Here is a 25,590-nt window from a genome sequence, read left to right as displayed (position 1 = left end):
ATACTTGCAAGGTTTCTGTGATCTGAAATTGTGCAGTGTAAACCAGGTCCACATTAAAGCAGAGGACTTTGCAATTAACCATTCTCCGGAATGCATCCAATGCCATCCAGTCTAATCTTTCCTTAAATAAGGGAGTGAAAACTGTTCACAATATTCCAAGTGTGATCTGACCAGTGCCTTGTATAGTTTTAGCAAGACTTCCTGCTTTTCCATTTCTTTTTTTCATTTACCTTCCCTATTACCCACTGGACGTGCATGTCAGCTTTTTTGTGATTTACACGAGGACTCCCTCTCTATTCTTCCTGTCAAAGTGCAAAATCTCATATTCCCCCATAGTATGCTCTACCTACCATGACATTTTTTTTGCCTTCTCACTTAATCTGACTGTCTCCCTTTGCAGACTCTCTATCTCACTTGCTATCACACCTATTATTGTGCCAATTGCAAACTTGGTTACAATATATTCACTTTCCTTATCCAAGTCATAACTATATTTGTTAAGTAATTGTGGCCCCCTGTCCCAATCTCTGTGGCTTTCCATTAGTTACAGGTTACCATTCTGAAAGATCCCCCTTATCCCAACTGTGAGTCTTCTATGAGTTAGTTAGTTCCTTCACAGTCACTGGTCAAATCCTGGAATTCCCACCCTATGGGTGTTGCGGGTCTCTCTACAGCACGTGGACCGCAGTAGTTCAAGAAAGCAGCTCACCACCACCTTCACAAGGGTTACTAGGGATGGGCAATAAATGCTGGCCAGTCAGTGATGCCCAAACCCCACAAGTGAATAAAAAAATACTTAAAGCTGATCCCTGAGGAACTTCAATAAAAAATTCTACCATGTGAAAAATAACCATTCACCACTACTATGTTTCTCAGACAATTTTATACCCATTCTTTCATCGACCCTTTTATTCAGTAATTTTCAACTCTTTTGTCAAACGTGCTTCTCCCTCCTCATTTCTTTTCATTTCTCTGTTGAGCTTAATTCTTAGTTGTACTATCCACCTTACATCTGCACTCCTTTGGACATCATGTTACTCCCTCTCACTATCTAGAGAACTCCAGAATTTGTTTGCCCTACTTTTCCCCCCTTGTGAGAAAGTGGCTCATTTGCATACAAACTAACTCCTGGAAAAGGCAGCCTGGTGTTCAGTTACAGCATTGCCTGTCAATTACTCATTGTAATTTACCTGAGGCAGGTGGGTTCACTCCACTAAAAACAGCCCACCTCCAATTAAGTCTGAACCTTTATACTGCTCCTTCATTTCCGTATCTAGCTTAAATGTTATGACACTATGAACAGTATTCTCGAAACACTGGAACTGGAAAAAGCACAGCAGGTCAAGCAGCATCAGAGGAGCAGGAGTCAACATTTCGGGCAGGACCCTTCAGCCTGATGAAGATTCCTGCCCGAAACGTCAACTCTCCTGCTCCTCTGATTCTGCTTGACCTGCTGCAATTTTTCCATCTTGACATTTTATTGACTCTGACTTTCCAGCATCTGCAGTTCTCACTATCTTCATTCTCTAAACATTCTCCTGCTTGGCACTTGCCCATCGCAGTCAACTGAACCAACAATGCACTTTTGGCCAGAAGCGTCATGAAAATTTTCCCAACTTCATATGTGAACATCTTTCCCTCTCTACCCTTTACAATATTGTACTTTGCTGATAATTCAAATTCACCATTAATTCTACTCAAGCACATTCATACTTCTCGATAATTTCCTTGCACATTTGTTATTCTATATCTTTCTCACCCATTGATAGTCTATAGAACACAATGGTATAATGGCACCTCTATTATTTCCTAGGTCTAATATTCTGCCATTGACCTCTCACATCTTCTTTCCATCACAGAAGTAGCTCCTTAATTACATGGAAACATAGCAACGTAGAAGATGAGAGCAGGATGGCGAGGCTACATCTGGAATATTGTGTGCAGACCCCTTGAGTCTGCCTTACCATTCAATATGATCCATGGCTGATCATGAAGCTCAATATTTCAATCCTGCCCTTACGTCATATCCCTGCATCTCTTTAGCCACAAGAGCTATATCTACCTCCTTCCCGAAAACATGCATTTGCCCACTCCCTCAGCCTGTCCAAACCACTCTGCATATTCTCTGCATCTTATTCACAGCTTACCCTTCCACCCAGCTTTCTGTAATTCTCAAACTTAGAGATATTACATTTAGTTCACTCATCTAAATCATTAATATAAATTCTGAATAGCTGGGGTCCTAGCACCGATCCCTGTGGTACCCCACTAGCCATGGCCATTCATACTGCTACCCCTCTTCCTTTCTTTCCTTCCTAATCTTTCTTGACCTTCTTAAATCCAATAATTTTTAACATCCAATCTTGCCCTATTTTTGGATTAAATCTCCGTTATAACCACATTGTCATAATCTCATATGGCTATTTCCCATTAGCCTGCAGCTCATTAAACGTATTGTCACACCTTGTGCATTTATACACTATGCTGTAAACCTAGATTAGCAGTTTAATAAAAAAACAGATAGTGTTGTAAAGATTCAACAGGTCTTGCAGCATCTGTGGAAGAAAAAACAGAGTTAATCTATTAACATGATGTTAATGTGTTAGCATTACTTCTGGTCAAATCTACTCAGTATTTCCAGAATTTAGTTTTTATTTCAGATTTCCAGTATCTAAAGTATTTTCCTTTTCTAGTTTAGACCTTATTATACTTCCTCTTTCTCTGACGCTATCTGATATCTTACTCTTTGTAGACCTCCCAATTCTTTATGCGCCTCCTAATTCTTCCTTCCTCGCTACATCTTGCAGACAGACTTCCATTAAGTTAGTTTAAACCGTCCCCAGCAGCACTAAAAACTGCCCCATGAGAAGCTTGTCCTTGTTTCCCAGAATCAGTCCAAATTTCCAGGGAATTTAAAGCCTTCCCTCCTGGACTATGCATTAAACCTACTTGTTTATTTATGAATGCATGGTCCTCAGAGAAATCCAGACATAAAAACCCTTGAGAACTTGCTTACTAATTGCTTCTGATCATAAGACCATAAGATATAGTTCAGAATTAGGCTATTCGGCTTATCAAGTCAGCTCCAGCATTCGGTTATGCCTGGTATGTTTCTCATTCCCCATCATCTTTGATCCCTTTACTAATCACTCTGCCTGTAGGACCTCAATCTTCTTCCTTTCTACAGTGCTGCTACCATTATGGGCCACAACTATCTGCCCCTCTGGAAAGTTATGCAGCTGCTCAATGAAATCTTCGACCCTAGCATCAGGAAGATAACAAACTGCTCTGGATTCACATCTGCAACTACAAAAATATCTGTCTGTTCCTTAAACTATCGAGTCACCTATCATTTTTGTAATCTATAGGATGGTACTGCCCTGCCACACCATTCTTTCATTAGACTGTTAAATACATTGAAAGAAACAAAATGAACACTTTCACCTCCCCACTTATTCATCAGTCTGCCCCTTCTTTTATGCTGATGTCACTTTATTTTAGTTGTGCTCTCTCTCTTTCTCTACTCATGCTGTAGTCACAAACTGGGATATTACCGGAAGCAATGCCCAATTCACGTACCTTGTGTCCCCACAAGTACCATTGGAATCTCGGCTGTGTTGCGGTAACTGGAGAGTCGCATGTAATAATTGTAAACTGTCTGAAAGCTGATTTCATCCTCAAGACTGAAGACAAAGATCACAGCATCCACCCAAGTTGCGAACTGCAGGGAACACAAACAAATCGAGCATGAATGGATGGATCCAAATGGAAAGATACCATTCCTCTTCATCGCACAAGCAACTTATCTTCTCCCCACATCCTTCACACCCATCTTCTCACTTTCTCGCCATATCCTTCAACATAGGTACTCACCAAACTAACTTATATAGGCCTGGGAAGGAGTTGGCCTGTGAGGACAGGGCAAAAATATTCGAGGGCATGATTGCTGAAGGACAGTAGCAAAGGCTTAGAGAAATTCTAAATACCTTTCAATTAAAGTATATTCCTGAGAGGAAATGAAAACATCCATAGCTTAACAAGGAAGTCAGGGATAACATAAAGGCTAAGTGGTTAGCACTGCTACCTCACAACGCCAGAGACCTGGGTTCAATTCCACCTTCGGGCGACTGTCTTGTGTGGAGTTTGCATATTCTGCCTGTGTCTGCTTGGGCTTTCTCCCACAGTTCAAAGTTGTACAGGTTAGGTGGATTGGTCTTGCTAAATTACCCGTAAGTGTCCAGGAATGTGCAGATTAAGTGGATTAGCTATAGGAAATGCATGGTTACAGAGATTGGTTTGGGAGTGGGATGTCTGGGTGCGATGCTCTTAGGATGATCAGTGTGGACTCAATGGGCCGAATGGCCACCTTCTACACTATCAGGAGTCTATGACCCTATGATGCAAAACCTCAGGCATATCACACTGCAAAAGTTAACAGCACTTTGGAGGATTGAAAGAACTTTATATGTCAACAAAGGACTACTAAAAACAAAATCAAATGAGCTAAGATGAACTATGAAAGGTAACTAGCTGAAGACATCATTGCTGGTACCAAAAGTATAAAGTACATAAAAATGAAGAGAACAGTGAAAGCAAATGTTGGCCTTTTAGAGGACAAAAATGACAGGGTAACAATGGGAATCTCAGAAATGGCAGAGGCACTAAACCAATATTTTGTCTCTGTTTTCACACTGAAAGATAATAATTTATTCCCAAAAACTGCAGTTAACACAGAGGAACTTGGTGAAACTACCATATCTAGGGAGAAGGTATTCAGTAAACTCATGAGATTATAGTTAGATAAGTCTTCGGGGCCGGATGGTCTGCACCCTACTGTATTAAAGGTAGTGGCAGCAGAGATAGTGAATGCATCAGTTATCATATTCCAAAATTCCATGGATTGTGGCAAGGTACCAGGGGATTGGCAACATGCTAATGTGACACCCTTGTTCAAAAAAGGACCTAGGCAAAAGGTGGAAAACTACAGACCAGTTCGTTTGACCTCTATAGTGGGCAAGTTGCTGGGGTCAATCATAAGGAAGAGATAACAATAGACAATAGATGCAGGAGTAGGCCATTCTGCCCTTCGAGCCTGCACCACCATTCAATATGATCATGGCTGATCATCCTTAATCAGTATCCTGTTCCTGCCTTATCTCCATAACCCTTGATTCCACTATTCTTGAGAGCTCTATCCAACTCTTTCTTAAATGAATCCAGAGACTGGGCCTTCACTGACCTCTGGGGCAAAGCATTCCACACAGCCACCACTCTCTGGGTGAAGAAGTTTCTCCTCAGCTCTGTCCTGTGGCCTACTCCGTATTTTTAACAAAACCCAAATCACCAGCATCAGCCTGATTCCATGTAGAGTAAGTTGTGCTTGACAAACTTGCTGGTGTTTTTGAGGATGTAAAGAACAAGGTAGATAGTGGGGACCCGGTAGATATGGTATACGTAGACTTCCACAAGGCATTTGATGAGATGCCGCATAAAAGACTGATCCAGAAGGTTAGATCCCAGGGTGTTAAGGGTAAAGTATTGGGTGGCACGATGGCTCAGTGGTTAGCACTGCAGCCCCACAGCGCCAGGAACCCGGGTTCAATTACAGCCTCAGGCAACTGTCTGTGTGGAGTTTGCACATTGTCCCCGTGTCTGCGTGGGTTTCCTCCGGGTGCTCTGGTTTCCTCCCACAGTCTAAAGATGTGCAGGTTAAGTAGATTGGCCATGCTAAATTGCCCATAGTGTTAGGCGCATTCGTCAAAGGGAAATGGGTCCAGGTGGGTTACTCTTCGGAGGGGCGGTGTGGACTTGTTGGGCCGAAGGGCCTGTTTCCACACTCTAGGAAATCTAATCTAATCCAAAATCTATTGGCTTGGATAGAGGATTAGCTGACTGATACAAAGTAGAAGGTCAGGATAAATGGGTCCTACTCTGCTCAAACTGTAACTAGTGGGGTGCCACAGGGTTCTGTTCTCAGACCTCAACTATTTACAATCTACATAAATAATCTGCAGAGACAGATTGTAACCTATCAACATTTGATGATACGAAGATAGGTGGAAAAGCAGGATGTGATGAAGAAATGGGTTTAGATCAGAGTGGTGCTGGAAAAGCACAGCAGGTCAGGCAGCATCCGAGGAGCAGGAAAATCAACGTTTCGGGCAATAAAGAGTTTACAGAGGGATATTGATGAGCGAGCAGAATGGGCCAGAATCTGGCAGATGGAGTTTAATGTGGGTAAGTGCAATGTTGTCCATTTTGGCCAGAAAAACAAAGAACAAATTATTATTTAAATGGGAAGCAGATTCAAAGTGCATCAATGCAGAGGGATCTCGGAGTCCTTGTGCATGAATTGCAGAAAGTGGTTATGCAAGTATTGCATATAAGATAAGCAAATAGAATCATGGCATTTATTGCAAAAAAAGCTGGATTATAGAAGCAAAGACGTACTGTTACAATTATATAAGGCATTAGTGAGATCACACTTAGAGTATTGTGTCCAGTTTTGGTCCCCTTACATGAGGAAAGGTGTAGTGGCACTGCAGGCAGTTCAGAGGAGGGTCACCAGGGTGATCCGAGGGTGAAAGGGCTGTTGTCTTAGGAGCAGTTGAATAGCTTGAGCTTGTACTTGCAGGAGTTCAGAAGAATGGAGTGGGGGGGGGGGATCTGATTGAGGTATATTAAATGTTAAAGGGGATTGATAAGGTCTACATTGCACAGATGTCCTCCCTTATGGGACAGTCTCTAACAAGAGTTTATAGATATAGAGTGAGAGGAGGTTCAAAACTGAGATGAGGGTTGTGAATCTGTGGAACTCACTACCCCAGAGTGTAGTGGAGGCAGAATCAATCAATAGATTCAAGAAATGAATACGTATGGGATAAAGGGCTATGTGGAGCATGCGAGAGTGTAGAGTTTGAGACCAATTTAAGATCAGCCATGAGCAGGCTTGAAGGGTTCATCTTCACCATGGATATCTAATTCCTCTACACTTCCATCTGCCATGACCAGGGCCTCCAAGCCCTCCGTTTCTTCCTCTCCTGACATCCCCAACAGTACCTTTCCACTGACACTCTCACTGGTCCTCACCCTTAACAATATCTCCTTCGAATCCTCCCACTTCCTCCACACCAAAGGGGTAGTTGTGGGCGCCCGTATGGGCCCCAGCTATGCCTGTCTCTTTGTTGGCTACGTAGAACAGTCCATCTTCCGTAGTTACACCGGCACCACTCCCCACCTCTTCCTCCGCTACGTGGATTACTGCATCGGTGCCACCTCGTGCTCCCGCGAGGAGGTTGAGCAATTCATCAACTTCACCAACACATTCCACCCCGACCTTAAATTCACCTGGACCATCTCTGACACCTCCCTCCCCTTCCTGGACCTCTCCATCTCCATTAATGACGACCGACTTGACACTGACATTTTTTTACAAACCCACCGACTCCCATAGCTACCTGGATTATACCTCTTCCCATCCTACCTCCTGCAAAAATGCCATCCCATATTCCCAATTCCTCTGTTGTATCTGCTCCCAGGAGGACCAGTTCCACCACAGAACACACCAGATGGCCTCCCTCTTTAGAGACCGCAATTTCCCTTCCCACGTGGTTAAAGATGCCCTCCAACGCATCTTGTCCACATCCCACACCTCCGCCCTCAAACCCCACCCCTCCAACCATAACAAGGACAGAACCCCCCCTGGTACTCACCTTCCACCCTCCCAACCTTCGCATAAACCACATCATCCGAAGACATTTCCGTCATCTCCAAACGGACCCCACCACCAGGAATGTAGTTCCCTCCCCATCCCTTTCCGCAAAGACCGTTCCCTCCGTGACTACCTGGTCAGGTCCACCTCCCCACAACCCACCCTCCCTTCCTGGCACCCTCACCTGCCACCACAGGAATTGCAAAACCTGCACCCACACCTCCTCCCTCACCTCTATCCATGGCCCCAAATGAGCCTTCCACATCCATCAAAGTTTTACCTGCACATCCACCAACGTCATTTATTGTATCCGTTGCTCCCGATGCGGTCTCCTCTACATTGGGGAGACTGGACGCTTCCTATCAGAGTGCTTTAGGGAACATCTCTGGGACACCCGCACCAATCAACCACACTGCCCCGTGGCCCAACAGTTCAACTCCCCCTCCCACTCTGCCGAGGACATACAGGTCCTGGGCCTCCTCCACCGCCGCTCCTTCACTACCCGACGCCTGGAGGAAGAATGCCTCATCTTCCACCTCGGAACACTTCAACCCCATAGCATCAATGTGAATTTCACCAGTTTCCTCACTTCCCCTTCTCCCACCTCACCCCAGCTCCAACTTTCCAGCTCAGTACCGTCCCCATGACCTGTCCTACTTGCCTATCCACTCTACCCTCCTCTCTGACCTATCACCTCCATCCCCACTCCAATTCACCTTTTGTACTCAATAATACTTTCTCCCCACCTCCCTCTCATTTATCTCTCCACTCTGCAGACACCCTGATGAAGGGCTTTTCCCTGAAATGTCGATTTTCCTGCTCCTCGGATGCTGCCTGACCTGCTGTGCTTTTCCAGCACCACTCTAGACTTGAAGGGTTGAATTGCCTGCTCTCGCTCCTTATTCTAATGCTCCTTTGTAATAGAAGATAGAGAATTGGGATAAGGGGACGTTTCTCAGGGTGATAACCTGTAGCTAGTGGTGTTCTACAGGGATCAGTGCCGGGCCCACAATTATTTACGTACATATTAATAACCTGGATAGGGTAAATGAGTGTACTATAGCCTAGTTTGCGATGACAGATGGGCCAATGGTCTGAAGAGTGGCAGATGGACTTTACTTCAAATAAATGTGAGATGCTGCACTTTGGGAAAGCAAATCTTAGCACTTTGGGAAAGCAAATACACTTAATGGTAAGGTCCAAGGGAGTGTTGCTGAACAAAGAGACCTCGGAGTGCAGGTTCATAGTTCTTTGAAAGTGGAGTTGCCGGTAGATAGGATAGTGAAGGTGTTTGGTATGCTTTCCTTTATAGGTCAGAGTATTGACTATAGCAGTTGGAAGGTCATGTTGCAGCTGTACAAGGTGTTGGGTAGGCCACTTATGGAATATTGCGTGCAATTCTGGTCTCCTTCCTAGGAAGGATGTTGTGAATCTTAAAAAGGTTTACAAGGATGTTGCCAGTGTTGGAGGATTTGAGGTACAGGGAGAGGTTGAATAGGCTGGGGCTGTTTTCCTGGAGCATCACAGGCTGAAGGGTGACCTTATAAAGATTTATTAAATCATGAGGGGCATGGATAGGATAGACAAAGGGTTTTCCCAGGGGTGGGGCAAGTCCAGAACTAGAGTGTATAGGTTTAGGGTGAGAGGGGATGATATAAAAGAGACCTAAGGAGGAACTTTTTCACACAAAGAGTGGTGCGTGTATGGAATGAGCTGCCAGAGGAAGTGATGGAGGCTCGTACAATTACAACATTTAAAAGGCATCTGGATGGGTAAATGAATAGGGAGGGTTTGCAGGGATATGGGCCAGGTGCTGGCAGGTGGGACTAGATTAGGTTGGGATATCTGGTTGACATGGACGAGTTGGACTGAAGGGTCTGTTTAAGTGCTGTACATCTCTATGACTCTATGATTCTATGTCACAGAAATAGGTGGGAAGGCAAGTGGTGAGGATGACACAAAATGTCAACAGAGTGATACAGATGGGTTAAGTAAATAGGTTAAAAGCTTGGCAGGTGGAATATAATTTGGGAAAATGCAAAGTTATGCACTTTGGCAGGAAAAACAGAGGAGCTGATTATTATTTAAATGGGGAAAGATGGCAGAAAACTGCAGTGCAGAGAGACTTTGGTGTCTTTGTACATGCATCACAAAAAGGTAGTATCCATGTTCAGCAGGGCAATAGCGAAGGCAAATGGAATGTGGTCTTTATTTAAAGGAGAATGGAGTATAAAAGTAGGGAGGTCTTGCTAAAACATTACAAGGCACCAGGCAGAACACAGTTGGAATTCTATGAACAGTCTAGGTCGCCTTTTATAAGGATAGATATATTGGCATTGGAGACAATCGGAAAAGGTTCACTGGGTTGATCTTGGTATGGAGAGATTTTGTTCAGAAAGTTCAGTAGCTTAGGTTTGCACTGGTTGGAGTTTAAAAAAATGGGAAGAGACGTTATTGAAACTTATAATATTTTTAGAGACTTAACAGGTGTGGAGAAATATTTCTCCCTGTGGGGTGAGTCTCGGACTAGAGGTCATAATCTCAGAATAAAGGATTGTCTACTTAACAATTAGATGAGTAGGAATTTTTTTCTCTCCTTGGGTAGTGGGATTCTCCATTACAGAGGGCTATAGAAGATGGGTTGTTAAGTATATTCAAGGCTGAAATAGACAATGTTTTTAATCATTAAGGACATCAAGGGTGTTTTAGAGAAGGCAGGAAAGTGGAGTTTAGGATTGTCAGATCAGTCATGGTTTTATTGAATGGCCGAGCAAGCTCAATGGGCTGAATGGCCTACTTCTTATGGTCAATTTATCATCATTACCGAATTTTTCCATCCCTGCTTATGAACCATGCTTATGAACATTTTTTGTACTCTCTCCAATGTTTTGACATTCTTCCTAAAGTGCGGCATCCAGAACTGGACATAGTACTCTGTAGCTGAAGCTAAACTACTGCCTTATACAAGTTCAACATTGCCTCCTCATTCTTATACTCTCTGCCAAAGATCCTGTTACTTTATTAACAGCACTCTCAACCCTGTTCTGCTATCTTTAATAACAAATATACAGCCATGTTCTTTTGCTTCAGCACCTTCTTTAGATTTGTACCCTGTATTTTTATGTTGTCATCTTTTATACATTCATGGGATGTGGGCTTCGCTGGGTGGGCCAACATGCATTGCCCGTCCCTTGTTATCCATATTAATCTTCTTCCTACAAAAATGAATCACCTCACATTTCTCCACATTGAACTTCACTTGTGATGTATCTGCCTATTCCACCAATTTGACTATGTCCTTTGGAAATTGGATACTAACCTCCCCACAGTTTACAATGTGTCCTTATTTTGAATCATCCACAAATTTTGAAATAATACCATGTATACCAAGATCTAGATAATTAAATTTACAGTAGGAGAAGTAAGGTTCCCAACAATGACCCTGAGGGAACTCCACTACAAACCTTCCTTCAGCCTGAAAAACATCCATCTCCTGTCACTCAGCCAATTGCAGTTAAAGGTTTATTACAACTTCCTTGATTTTATACTCTATGACTCAATTTATAAAATCCAGGACCCCACATGCTTTTGTAACAGTTTTCTGAATCTAAAAAATACTATGGAATGTATTTAAGATGGAGTGCTGCACTGTCAAATAATAAAATTAAGGATATAATTCTCAAAGGGCACCTGAGCAAAGAGGACTTTGTTTCTCCTCAATTATCCAACCAAAACGTCATCCTTTCCTGCACTAAACTTCATCCACTCACCTTCACAGAAGAAGGCACAAGTAATTTCTCAGATACACTACAGAAACAAGGATCTACTAGCTGAGGCACAGTGGTACCCGATAACCAAAAGGAAATTTCCTTGTCTGTGTTTAACCTGATGCAGTGAGACATCATGGGTTTCAAAGACAATGTTTAGGACTCCCAAGGCAAGTCCCTCCTAACTGGAAGCTACTGCTCTTCAACATGTGCTGGGTCTGTCCTGTGAGTGAGACAGGACACATCTAGGGATGGTGATGATGGTGCCTGGGACATTATTGGTAAGATATGATTTCATGAGCATCACTATGCCAGACTGTTGTTTGACCAGTCTGTGCAACAGCTCTCCCAGTTTTGATATTAGCCTCCAGATGTTAGTAAGGAGGATTTTGCAGAGGTTGAGAGGGCTGAGTTTACTGTTGCTATTTCCAGTGCCTAGGTTGATTCCAGCTAACCTGTCCAGTTTCATTTATTTTAGAGTCAGAGTCATACAGATGTACAAAATGGAAACAGACCCTTTGGTCTAACTTGTCCATGCCGACCAGATATTCCCAACGGCCCATATCCCTCCAAATTCTTCTTATTCATATACCATCCAGATGCCTTTTAAATGTTGTAATTGTACCAGCCTCCACCACATCCTCTGGCAGCTCATTCCATGCACACACCACCCTCTGTATGAAAAGGAATAGCACCTGGGAGGCAACACACCAACCGTGAGTCTCGTTCATTCCCAACAAACCTTCTATCCAACCCTCTAACTACTGAGTCCCCAGTGACTAACACTCTCCTTTCCCTCCTTCCCTGCTGTGCAACAGGGACAGACTCTGCGCCGGAGACCTGTACCCCACTGCATATCCCTGGTAAGTCATCCCACCAACAGTATCCAAAACGGTATACTTGTTTTTCAGGGGAACGACCGCAGGGGACTCCCTCCACTGACTGTTTTTTCCCCTTTAAACATTTACCCAACTTTCTTCGTGCCTAGGAGTATCTGCTTCCCTGTAACTCTTATCTAACACAGCCTCTGCCTCCCGAATGATCCGAAGTTCATCCAGCTCCTGCTTCAGTTTCCTAACATGGTCTTGGAGGAGCGAGAGTTGGGTGCACCTCCTGTAGATGTACTTGGATGGGACACTAATGACACTTATTGACTAGTGAGCCTTACGTCTGTTGTAGGAAAGGTTTTGGAAAGGATTATAAGATATAGGATTTATAATCATCTAGCAAGCAACAATTTGATTGCAGAGAGTCAACATGGTTTTGTCAAGGGCAGATTCCTGAAGAAGGGCCTGTGCCCGAAACGTCGAATCTCCTGTTCCCTGGATGCTGCCTGACCTGCTGTGCTGTTCCAGCAATAAAGTTTCAACTTTGATCTCCAGCATCTGCAGACCTCACTTTCTCCTCAAGGGCAGGTCATGTCTCACAAACCTCACTGACTTTTTTGAGAAGGTGATCAAGCACGTGGATGAGGGTAGGGCAGTTGACGTGGTGTACATGGACTTCAGTAAAGCCTTTGATAAGGTTCTACATGGTAGGCAGTTGGAGAAAATGCAGAGGCATGAGATTGAGGGTGATTTAGCAGTTTGGATTAGAAATTAGCTTTCTGTAAGAAGGCAAAGAGTGGTGATTGATGGAAAATAGCTGAAAATGTGTTGCTGGAAAAGCGCAGCAGGTCAGGCAGCATCCAAGGAGCAGGAGAATCGACGTTTCGGGCATGAGCCCTTCTTCAGGAATGAGGAAAGTGTGCCAAGCAGGCTAAGATAAAAGGTAGGGAGGAGGGGCGTTGGAAATGCGATTGGTGGAAGGAGGTTAAGGTGAGGGTGATAGGCCGGAGTGGGGGTGGGGGCGGAGAGGTCAGGAAGAAGATTGCAGGTTAGGAAGGTGGTGCTGAGTTCGAGGGTTGGGACTGAGACAAGGTAGGGGGAGGGGAAATGAGGAAACTGGAGAAATCTGAGTTCATCCCTTGTGGTTGGAGGGTTCCTAGGCGGAAGATGAGGCGCTCTTCCTCCAGCCATCGTGTTGCTATGGTCTGGCGATGGAGGAGTCCAAGGACCTGCATGTCCTTGGTGGAGTGGGAGGGAGAGTTGAAGTGTTGAGCCACGGGGTGGTTGGGTTGGTTGGTCCGGGTGTCCCAGAGGAACGTTTCAGAGAACACCTCTGGGACACCTGGACCAACCAACCCAAACAAGCGCTTCCCAGGAGGCTCCTAAGCACTGATGATGTCGCATAGCCAGGGGACGAAACATTCGCAACAAAAACTTCCAGCTCGGCGAACAGAACCACAGCATTTTTATGAACGACTTGGACGCAGGCATAGGTGGATGGATTAGTAAATTTGCATAAGACACTAAAGTCGGTGGAGTGGTGGACAGTGTGGAAGCATGTTGCAGGTTGCAGGGGGACTTGGATAAACTGCAGAAATTGGGCTGACAAGTGCCAAATGGAGCTCAATGCAGCTAAATGTGAGGTGATGCACTTTGGGAAGAATAACAGGAAGGCAGAGTACTGGGTCAATGGAAAGATTCTTGGTAGTCTGGATGTGCAGAGGGATCTTGGAGTCCATGTACATAGATGCCTGAAAGTTGCCACCCAGGTTGATAGTGCTGTTAAGAAGGCATACGGTGTGTTAGGTTTTATTGGTAGAGGAATCGAGTTCCGGAACCGCAGTATCATGCTGTAACTATACAAAACGCCACTGCAGCCACACTTGGAATATTGCGTACAGTTCTTGTCGCCCTATTACAGGAAGGATGTGGAAGCATTGGAAAAGGTGCAGAGAAGATTTACCAAGATTTGCCTGGTCTGGAGGGAAGGTCTTATGAGGAAAGGCTGAGAGACTTGGGTCTGTTCTCATTGGAAAGAAGAAGGTTAAGAGGGGATTTGATAGAGACATACAAGATGATCAGAGGATTAGATAGGGTAGACAGTGAAAGTCTTTTTCCTAGGATGATGATGTCAACTTGTACGAGGAGGCATAACTACAAATTGAGGGGTGATAGATTTAAGACAGATGTCAGAGGCAGGTTCTTTACTCAGAGAGTGGTAAGAGCGTGGAATACCCTGCCTGCCAATGGAGTTAACTCAGCCACATTAGGGAGATTTAAACGATCCTTGGATGAGCACATGGCTATGATGGGATATTGTAGGGGATGAGCTTAGATTAGTTCACAGGTCAGCACAACATAGAGGGCTGAAGGGCCTGATCTGCACTGTATTGTTCTATGTTCTAAAGATTGCCTCTTAGGTCTCTTTTATACTTTTTCCCTCTCATACTAACCCTATGCCTTCTAGTTCTGGACTCCCCCACCATAGGGAAAAGACCTTGTCTATTTACCCTATCAATATACTTCATGATTTTATAAACCTCTATGAGGTCACCCCTTAGCCTCCGATGCTCCAGGGAAAACAGCCCCAGCCTGTTCAACCTCTCCCTATAGCTTAAATTCTCCAACCCTGGCAACATCCTTGTAAATTTTTTCTGAACCCTTTCAAGTTTCACAACATCCTTCCAATAGGAAGGAGACCAGAATTGCATGCAGTATTCCAAAGGTGGCCTAACTTTGTAGCAGTTTGATACACCTGAATGCCTTGTCAAACCATTTCAGAGGGCAGCTCAGAGTCAGCCACATTGTTGTGGGCCTGGAGTCATATTTAGGCCAGACCAAATAAGGACGGCAGAGTTCCTTCCCTTACGACAATTGACAATGGTTACATGGTCATCATTAAAATGGTTAATTCCAGATTTTTAAAAAAAATTTGAATTCAAATTTCACCAACCGTCATGGTGCATTTCGAGCCTAGGTTCCCAGGGCATCAACTGCGTCACTGGATTCCTTAGGAGGAAGTGAGGACTGCAGATGCTGGAGATCAGAGTCGAGAGTGTGTTCCTAGGAAAGCTCAGCAGGTCAGGCAGTATGTGAGGAGGAGAAGAACCGACGTTTGGTGGTGGAGGAGGCCCAGGACCTGCATGTCCTCGATGGAGTGGGAGAGGGAGTTGAAGTGTTCAGCCACGGGGCGGTGGGGTTGGTGGGTGCAGGTGTCCCACAGATACTCTCTGAAATGATCTGCAGGAAGGTGTCCTGTCTCCCTGATGTGGAGGAGATCACACCGGGTGCAACGGATGCAGTAGGTAACATTGGTAGAGGTACGGGTAAATTTCTGACAGATGTGGAAGGATCCCTTGGGGCCTTGGACAGCGGTGAGGGGAGTGGTGTGGGTACAGGTTTTGCACTTCCTGCAGTGGCAGGGAAAGGTGCCAGGATTGGGGTGAGGGCTGGTGGGTGGCATGGACTTAGCGAGGGAGTCACAGAGAAAATGGTCTCTCCGGAATGCTGATAGTGTTAGGGAGGGAAATATATCTTTGTTGGTGGGATCTGTTTGGAGGTGGCGGAAGTGGAGGAAGATGATGCATTGTAGGGGAAGTTGGTGGGGTGGAAGGCGAAGACCAGGGCAGGTTCTGTCCTTGTTGGGTTGGGAGGGATGGAGTTCAAGGGCAGTGTTGTGTGAAGTGGAGGAGACCACAATCTACAACGTGGGAAGGGAATGGAAGGAGGCGGCCATCTGGGACTTTCTGAGGTAGAACTGGTCATCCTGGGAACAGATGCAGTTGAGGCGGAGGAATTGGGAATAAGAGACAGCATTTTTACAGGAGGTAGGCTGGGAGGAAGTGTTATCCAGGTAGCGGTGGGAGTTAGTGGGCTTGTAGTAGATGTCTGTGGTTAGTCGGTCACCGGAGACGGTGGTGGAGAGGTCCAGGAAGGGGAGGGAGGTGTCCAAAATGGGTCTAGGTGAATTTGAGGTGGGGGCGGAAGGTGTTGGTAAAGTTGGTGAACTGCACAACCTCCTCATGGGCGCACGAGGTCGGGCCGGTACTGCCGTCGATGTAGCAGAAGAACAGATGGGAGGTGGTACCGGTGTAGCTGCAGAAGATGGACTGTTCCACATATCCGACAAACAGACAGGTATAGCTGGATCCCATGACTGCCCCTTTGGTTTGGAGGAAGTGGGAAGTTTGGAAGGAGAAGTTGTTGAGGGTGAGGACCAGTTCAGCCAGGCGGATGAGAGGTGATGAAGTTGTGGATGGTCTGCGAGATGATCGTTTTGTGATGGGAGGTGAGGTCTCTGCAAGATGATGGTTTGGTGATGGGAGGTAAGGTCTCTGGGGGATGATGGTTTGGTGATGGGAGGTGAGGTCTCTGGGGGATGATGAATTGGTGATGGGAGGTGAGGTCTTTGGGATATAGTGGTTTGATGGTTCTTCATCTTACGCCATCTCAACAAGAACCCTTTCACTGACACCCTCATCCGCCTGGCTGAACCGGTCCTCACCCTCAACAACTTCTCCTTCCAGCCCCCTCCCATTTATCTCTCAGTCCTGGCCACAAGCTTCATTCCTGATGAAGGGCTTATGCCTGAAACATCGATTCTCCTGCTCCTCGGATGCTGCCTGACCTGCTGTGCTTTTCCCAGCAACACACTCTCAATTCTGGATTACTTATCCAGTGACATTACCATGACTATACTTCCCGCCCATATGATCCCCCCATCCTTGAAAATGCTCATTAATTATCAATTGAGCCATTTAACTTTGGGTAAATTGCTGGCAAGTCTGGTGATAATCCAAAGGCCAGCCATCCATATCCTCCACACATCTTGACTCAGTTGTCGTGCAATTGGCAACATGCTCATCTCTGATTAAATAGTACAAAACTGCAAACTAACCTCAACATCCGATGCACAGAATCGAGGCTGTGCTCAAAAGGAGCACCAAGGAGATGCTGCACTGTAAGAACATACTCACACAGGAGTACTGCACTGTCAAGAGAAAATACTGACATGGACATTCGGCCTCCTGTGCTCCTCTTTGAAAGAGCAGGCTTGTTAATCCTCTAACCCTGTTATTTGACCATGACACTGCAAGTTCATCATCCTCAGGTCCTTTCCAACTCACTTTTAAACTTGTTGATGGGATCAGTTTCCAGATCCCAGAAACTCTCCAAGTGGCAAGATTTCTCTTCAGCTGCCCTTTCAATCTTTCTCCATTGATTTGAAAACTATAACTTCTAGTTACTGAGCCCATCATCAGTAGGAAATGTTTTCTGCTCTATCAAAACCAGATGCCTTCTTTTCAAAGAAACATAAAACAGAGAGCTCAAGTACATAATTTTGCAGCATTTACACCCAGGGTCCAGTGCTGAACAGCTCACCTCTATGGGAGCAGACATGATCTGGGAGATGCTGGTGAGTGTACAGCTGGCTGTGACTGGAAACCTTGAGTCATGTTGTGGAGCTCAGTGGCTGGAGTGCCATTGCTTACCTGCACTTCCGGAGGTCCTCCCTCATCCCGGATAAGCAGGAGATAGCTCTGTCCATCAACTACAATCTCCTTCTTAAAACGGCCACCTGTAATATAAAAAACACTACTCAAGGCTGTGGTTCAGTGGCTAGTATGCATTCCTCTCAGTCAGAAGTTTGGTAATTCAAGTCCCACTTCAGGACTTTTATTCTTTCATGGGTTGTGCATGCTGCTAGCATGAGCCGGCATTTGTTGCCCCTCTCAAACTGCTCTTGAAAGGAGTTTCATGCTTAGATAACCCTCAGCCACAGTGCTGTAGTCTGCAAGACTCCTAAGGAATATTCTACAAATATTGACTCATTCTCGGAAAATCTCTACACAGACCAACATGCTCCCAGGAATACTCTGCACAGACAAACACACTCCAAGGAAACCCTAACACAGACTAACTCAAAACTGGGAATACTCTGCACAAACCAACATGCTTCCAGGAATACTCTGCACAGACTGACACACTCCCGGGAATATCCTGCACAGACCGACATGCTTCCAGGAATACTCTGCATAGACCAACAATGCCACTACTTTCTCAGGAGGCTGTGGAAGTTCGGCATGTCCACAAGACTCTGGCCAATTTTTATAGATGCAAGGTCCGAGAATATTCTGTACACCACCAACCCACCCCTGGGAATACCCTGCACAGACCAACCTGCTCACAGAAATAGCCTTCACAGACCATCTCTCACAAGGCGCACATGCTCCTGGGAATAGTCTGCACATGCAGGTATACTTCTTGGAAGCTCTATACAGCCTGACACACTCCTGAATGATGGGTATATTGCAAAATTTTACATAGTTTGATTACAATATTTAACTTCTGTGATGACTCCCCAGTATAGTGAAGCAAATGACCCCAGTGAGACGTGACAGATTTTGGGGCTCAATTTTGATACAGAGGCAATAATGTTTTGGGTATGGTATTAGTACATAAACAGGCAAAGGAAAGTGACAGGTTCAGCAGTGAATTTAGGAAATAGCATGGGTAACAGCAAAGAATTTCCTACGGGTGGCAGAGTTGCCTGTTTAGTCATAAGACAATCTTTAAAGCAAAGGTTGCTGGCAAAGCTCGGAAAACAAATATAATTGAGACAGAGTTCATCATCCTGTAACAAACATACAGGGGTGCTGGCTGCCCCTGATTTTTCCAGACTGATAGAATGAGGCTAATATTAAAGATGGGAATAGGTGCAGTCTTGTTATAGGATGATAAATCGGGAGTAGAGAAGCCAGTGGAATACGTCCTCCGATACCAGTATCAGAGGAAGTACTGTACAGTCGGCAAAGAGGTTCTGAGAATACTATTGTCTCTTCAACACTTTGAAGCCACCTTTGACATGTTAATAGGAAACATTAATTTACACTCATTATAATGCACTGGCATTCATTTAAAAGTTTAATGCAATTCTATTCCGATGGATTTTTGCTTCAATTTATTATAAAGGTTATTCTGCTAGAAAATACAGTGTAATTGCAGATGCATTGTCTTGAGTATAAAACGATGGAATAACTTAAAGGTTTAAGGAATGCTAAGATTATACAAGGTTGTATAAAGTGGGAGGAAGGTGAATGGATATAAGTCTTGTGTTTTGTTTTGTATCACAGCTTTTTGAAATGGCATTTCATCCTATAAGGTTGGAGGCATGTAAAGACTCGTCCCTCTTGTCTTTGTAGTTACCTTTACCGAATTGTTATTATCATGAGATCCGCTTGAATCTTCTCCCTCACAAACTGCAGGGTAAACTCCATCATGTGTGGTCACTGCCCCCTATGGGTTCCTGCAGCTTCAGTTCCCTGATCAAATCTGCCTCATTACACATCACTAAATCCAGAATTGCTTGTTCCCAGTGAGCTCTACCACAAGTTGCTCCCAAAAAACCATCTTGTAGACATTCCACTAAGGAAGGAGAAAGTGAGGGCCGCACTTTTCTCATTCCTGAAGAAGGGCTTATGCCCGAAACGTCGATTCTCCTGTTCCTTGGATGCTGCCTGACCTGCTGCGCTTTTCCAGCAACACATTTTCAATTCCACTAAGGGAGTTGAGTATAAAAGTAGGGAAGTCTTGCTAAAACTGCACAAGGCACCGGCTGGATCACATCTGGAATACTGCGCCCCCTTAGTTAAGGAAAGATTCGAGCGGGTGACAATGGATGCAGTCTGGAGAAGGTTCACTAGGTTGATCCCAGGTCTGAAGGTACTGTCTTAAGTGGAGAGGTTGAATAGGCTGGATCTGTACTTGTCGGAGTTTAGAAGAACAAGAGGCAACCTTGTTGAAGCATGCAAGATTCAACAGGGGCTTGACAATTTAGATGCACGGGATATTGCTTCCCTTTCTGGGGAGAGCCTTGGACCAGACAGTAATAATCTCGGAGTAAGGGAAGATGAGGAGGATTTCCTTCCTCCAGAGGGTAGAGAATCTTTGTAATTCCTTATGTGGAAGACTATGGAGGCGGTGTCATCAAGTATATTCAAAGCTGAGATGGGCAGATTTTTAATCGGTAAGGGAATCAAAAGTGATGGGGGGGGGGGGGGAGGTAGGAAGGTGGAGTTGAGGATAATCAGATTTGCCAATAATCTCCCTGAATTGCATGGGCTGATTAACTTGCTTCTGCTCTTACAGCTTATAGTCAGTGGTATAATGGTGCAATTATTGGACTCATGTTCTGGGGCACAGGTTCAAGCCCAACGTCACAGATGGTGAAATTTCAATTCACTCGAATCTGGAATGAAAAGTTCGTCTAATGGCAGTGATATAGCTACTGGCGCTGGTTATAAAAAAAAAATCTGGGTCACTGATGTCCTTTAAGGAAATCTGCCATTCTTACCCAGTCTGGCATACATGTGACTTCAATCACATAGCAATGTTATTGATCCTTAAATGCCCTCTCAAATAACCTAGTAAACCACTCAATGAGTACATCTGGGGATGGTCAATAATGATACTATAGCCAGCTATACATACACTCCATGAGTGACTATAAAAATAATTTTCAAGAGTGTACTATTACTGCTATTCAATTCTCAGATTGCTTATTCTAAACATGCCACCAACACAAATTCCTCTCTGGCAAACAGTCTGAATTTAAACGAGAATCTTGCAATTTGTACATTTGATCCCAAGGTAAGTTTCTGAATGTAGCTTCAAATTTAAATCATGTCAACTGTGAGAGCATGGAAGAAGAGCTGGCTAAAGTGAATTGGCAAAATAAGGTAAAGGACAGGTCAGTGGCAGAATTTAAGGAGATACTTCAGAATAAACTGAATAGACATCATCTAAGAGGAAGAAATATTCCATGATGAGTAGCAACCATCTATGGCTAACTAAAAACATTTAAGGTATATCAAGTTAAAAAAAAATATAAGTGCACAAAGATGGGTAACAGGTTAACAGACTGGACAGAATACAAAAAACAGAAAGAATGAGCAATAGGTTAATAAGGAGGGACATTTAAAGAATTGGGAGAAGATGGCTCGAAAAATAAAAACATGGTAAAAGTTTGACAGATATTTAAAATAAAGAGTTAAGTGAGTGGATGTGAGTAAGTCTGGGGAATTAATAATGGAAAACAAGTGAACAGAGGGTATAAGTAACATCACAGAAGTAAGTAAATCAGAAAATGGAGGGTCGCAGGAAATCAAAGTTACAGTCATCACAAAAGAAATACTGAATAAATTGCTGGAGCTGACAAATACCTGGGTCCTCATGGACTTCATCCTAGGTCCTGAAAAGAAATGGTTCATGAATTCTCCAGATTTAGAGAAGGCTACATTAGATATGAACACACAAACATGGAGCAGCAAAGTGTCACTCAGCCCCTCAAATGTGCTCAACCATCCAATGAGCCGAGAAGTGGCAGATGGAGTTTAATTCAGATAAACGTGATGTGCTGCATTTTGGGAAAGCAAATCTTAGCAGGAATTATACACATAATGGTAAGGTCCTGGGGAATATTGCTGAACAGAGACGTTGGAGTGCAGGTTCATAGCTCCTTGAAAGTGGAGTCACAGGTAGATAGGATAGTGAAGAAGGCATTTGGTATGCTTTCCTTTATTGGTCAGAGTATTGAGTACATGAGTTTGGAGGTAATATTGCGGCTGTACATTGGTTAGGCCACTGTTGGAATATTGCGTGCAATTCTGGTCTCCTTCCTATCGGAAAGATGTTGTGAAACTTGAAAGGGTTCAGAAAAGAATTACAAGGATGTTGCCAGGGTTGGGGGATTTGAGCTATGGGGAGAGGCTGAATAGGCTGGGGCTGTTTTCCCTGGAGCTTCGGAGGCTGAGGGATGACCTTATAGAGGTTTACAAAATTATGAGGGACATGGATAGGATAATTAGACAAAGTCTTTTACCTGGCATCGGGGAGTCCAGAACGAGAGGGCATAGGTTTATGGTGAGAGGGGAAAGATATAAAAGGGACCTAAGGGGCAACTTTTTCACAGAGAGGGTGATACGTATATGGAATGAGCTGCCAGAGGAAGTGGTGGAGGCTGGTACAATTGCAACATTTAAATGCATTTGGTTGGGTATGTGAATAGGAAAGGTTTGGAGAGATATGGGCCGGGTGCTGGCAGGTGGGACTAGATCAGGTTAGGATAACTGGTCAGCATGGACGGGTTGGACCGAAGGGTCTGTTTCCATGCTGTACATCCCTATGACCTATGACTCTAAGATCATGGTTAATCTGGTTGTAACCTCAAATCCATATTCCTGCCCATCTTGACAACACTCATCTCACTAAGAAGAATCTACCTACTCCTGTCATAAAAATACTTATAGACTCTGCTTCCACTAATTCCGCGGGGACAGAATTCCAAAGATTCACAACCTAGAACATAGAACATGACAGCGCAGTTACAGGCCCTTCGGCCCTTGATGTTGCGCCAAACTGTGGAACCAATCTGAAGCCTATCTAACCTAAACTATTTCATTCTCGCTCATATGCCTAAACAATGACTATTTAAATGCCCTTAAAGTTGGCGAGTCTACTACTGTTGCAAGCAGTGCATTCTACGCCCCTACGACTCTGAGTAAAGAAACCACCTCTATATCTATAACCCCTCAATTTAAAGCTATGTCCCCTCATGCTAGCCATCACCATCCAAGGGAAAAGGCTCTCACTGTCCGACCTATCCAACCCTCTATTATCATATATGCCTTTATTATCATATATGTCTCTATTAAGTCTCCTCTTAACCTTCTTCTCTCTAACGAAAACAGCCTCATGTTCCTCAGTAAGACCTGCCCTCCATACCAGGCAATATCCTTTAAATCTCCTCTGAACCTTTTCCAAAACTTCCACATCCTTCCTATAATGCAGTGAACAGAACTGTACACAATACTCCAAATGTGGCCACGTCACACTTTTGTACAGATGCAGCATGATCTCATGGTACCGAATCTCAATCCCTCTAGCAATAAAAGGTAACACACTGTATGCCTTCTTAACAACCCTATTAACCTGGGTGACAACTTTCAAGGATTTATGTACCTGGATACCGAGATCTCTCTGTTCATCTACGCTGCAAAGAATCTTACCATTAGCCCAGTGCTCTGCATTCCTGTTACTCCTTCCAAAGAAAATCAGCTCACACTTTTCCATATTAAACTCCATTTGCCACCTCTCAGCCCAGCTCTGCAACTTATCTATGCCCCTCTGTAACCTACAGCATCCTTTGTCACTATCCACAACTTTACCAACCTTAGTAGCATCCACAAATTTACTGACCTATCCTTCAACGCCCTCATCCAGGTCATTTATATAAATGACAAACAACAGTGGACCCAAAACAGATCCTTGCAATACCCCACTAGTAACTGAACTCCAAGATGAATTTTTCCAATCAACCACCACCAATCCAAATCGCTAAATCACCCTCCATCCCATGCCTCCGTATTATGTGCCTACCATGAGAAACTTTATCAAATGCCTTACTGAAATCCATGTACATCAACTGCTTTACCCTCATCCACCTGTTTGGTCACCTTCTCAAAGAACTAATAAGGTTTGTGAGGCACGAACTACCCTTCACAAAACTATGTTGATTATCCTTAATCAAATTATTCCTTTCTAGATGATTATAAATCCTATCTCTTATAACCTTTTCCAACATTTTACCCACAACCGAAGTAAGGCTCACAGGTCTATAATTTCCAGGTTTTCTCTACTCCCCTTCTTGAACAAGGGTACAATGTTTGCTGTTTTCTGGCACTATTCCTGGAGACAATGATGACATAACGATCAAAGCCAAAGGCTCGGCAATCTCCTCCCTGGCTTCCCAGGGAATCCTAGGATAAATCCCATCCGGTCCATGGGACTTAACTATTATTACACTTTCCAGAAATGCTAACACCTCCTCCTTATGCACCTCAATCCCCTCTAGTCTAGTAGTCTGTATCTCAATATTCTCCTTGACCACACTGTCTTTTTCTAGTGTGAATACTGATGAAAAGTATTTATTTAGCGCTTTTCCCTCTGACTCCACACATAACTTCCCACTACTATGCTTGATTGGCCCTAATCTTTCTCTAGTCATTCTTTTATTCCTGATATACCGACTGAGACTTTTCTTTAAACTAATCTTTGTCGTATTTGGGCAACCTTCATACCTCCTTAATGACCTTGCAATAGTGCAATGCAAACTCAGTACCAGCCCTCTGACAGTGCCCACTCAGTCAGTACTGTCCCTCAACACAACAGTGCTCCCTCAGCACTGATCCTGAGAGTGTGACACTCCCTTAGGACTGCACAAAGTTGGCCTGCAGGTTCGTGGCCCCCATCCTTTTCAGTATCAAAGCTGCATAACTGAGCAGATTTCCCTTCTCCTGCACATGTGATGAATGTCAGCAAATACTGCCTTCATTAATGGACACAAAGTCTCTCGAGGTAATCAGTAAACCAGTTAAATATAGCTGCGATCAGTGGAGTAGTAGGACTAGAGACAAAGGAACAAATCACCAATTTCAGTTGTAACAAGATGAAGCATTATCTCCACCTTAAATGCTAAGGTTCCAGGTCTTACTATAAACAATCAATATCGTTATCATATGCACAGCAACTAGAAAGAAAGTCACAGGTGCAGCCTTTTATACAGCACCCAACAATAGCTTGTCTGGGTAATACAAGAGAGACAACATACCTTCAGGGGACTCCTCTTGCACATAGGTTCCAGTCAAATACCGGTGAACAAGGGCAGACTTCCCACTCGATAGATTCCCCACGATTCCCTGGCAAACAAAATATGTTGAGTTCAGTTATGATAGAATCCCAGTGACATCCTGCTAGCTTGCGATAAAGTGGAAGAAGCAGTCAGCTGTCCTATTCAAATACTTTCCTGGATTGTGGGAAATGCTGGCAAATGCAAGCATTGTTATTGTTTACAGAAGTTAAGTTAATCCATAGATCGATGCAGTAAAGGGCAATCAAGACACAGCTGATTCAGAAAGTCTGCATTCCAATCTCACTCTGGGATTGAATACAGCATTCAGGTGGATGCCTGAGTACACTACGGAGGGAGCGCTGCACAATCAGAGGGTCACTACTAACAGCATTGTGGGTGTCGCTATACCAAACAGACTGCAGTGGTTCATGAAGACAGCTCCCCACCACCTTCAAGGGACAACTAGGGATGGGCAATAAATGGTCCAAGTCAGCGACAGTCACATCCCATAAACAAATAGAAACAAAATTTGTCCAAGATCATGGTCAATGTATCTCCTCAAACATACCAGCACAAACAGCTTATTTAGTCGCTTAC

The 25,590-nt window shown here is 44.2% G+C and overlaps 1 protein-coding gene across 1 annotated transcript in view; it reads right to left on the bottom strand.

Annotated features, from left to right (window-relative positions):
* The window catches only part of agap3 (ArfGAP with GTPase domain, ankyrin repeat and PH domain 3), a 375,300-nt gene that overhangs the window by 293,984 nt on the left and 55,726 nt on the right, over positions 1-25,590 (bottom strand). Inside the window, exons 3-5 of the mRNA XM_043687548.2 lie at positions 24,973-25,060; positions 17,798-17,883; positions 3,580-3,721 (exon numbers count right to left, since the gene is read on the bottom strand). Of these exons, the coding sequence (XP_043543483.2) occupies positions 3,580-3,721; positions 17,798-17,883; positions 24,973-25,060 (316 nt within the window). The remainder of the gene's footprint in view (positions 1-3,579; positions 3,722-17,797; positions 17,884-24,972; positions 25,061-25,590) is intronic.

This window comes from Chiloscyllium plagiosum, unplaced genomic scaffold (genome assembly GCF_037043375.1).
Source record: "Chiloscyllium plagiosum isolate Xiang-an unplaced genomic scaffold, Cpla_swu_hap1 HiC_scaffold_4, whole genome shotgun sequence".
Lineage (NCBI taxonomy): Eukaryota > Metazoa > Chordata > Chondrichthyes > Orectolobiformes > Hemiscylliidae > Chiloscyllium > Chiloscyllium plagiosum.
This window is presented reverse-complemented; position numbering and strand designations above follow the sequence as displayed.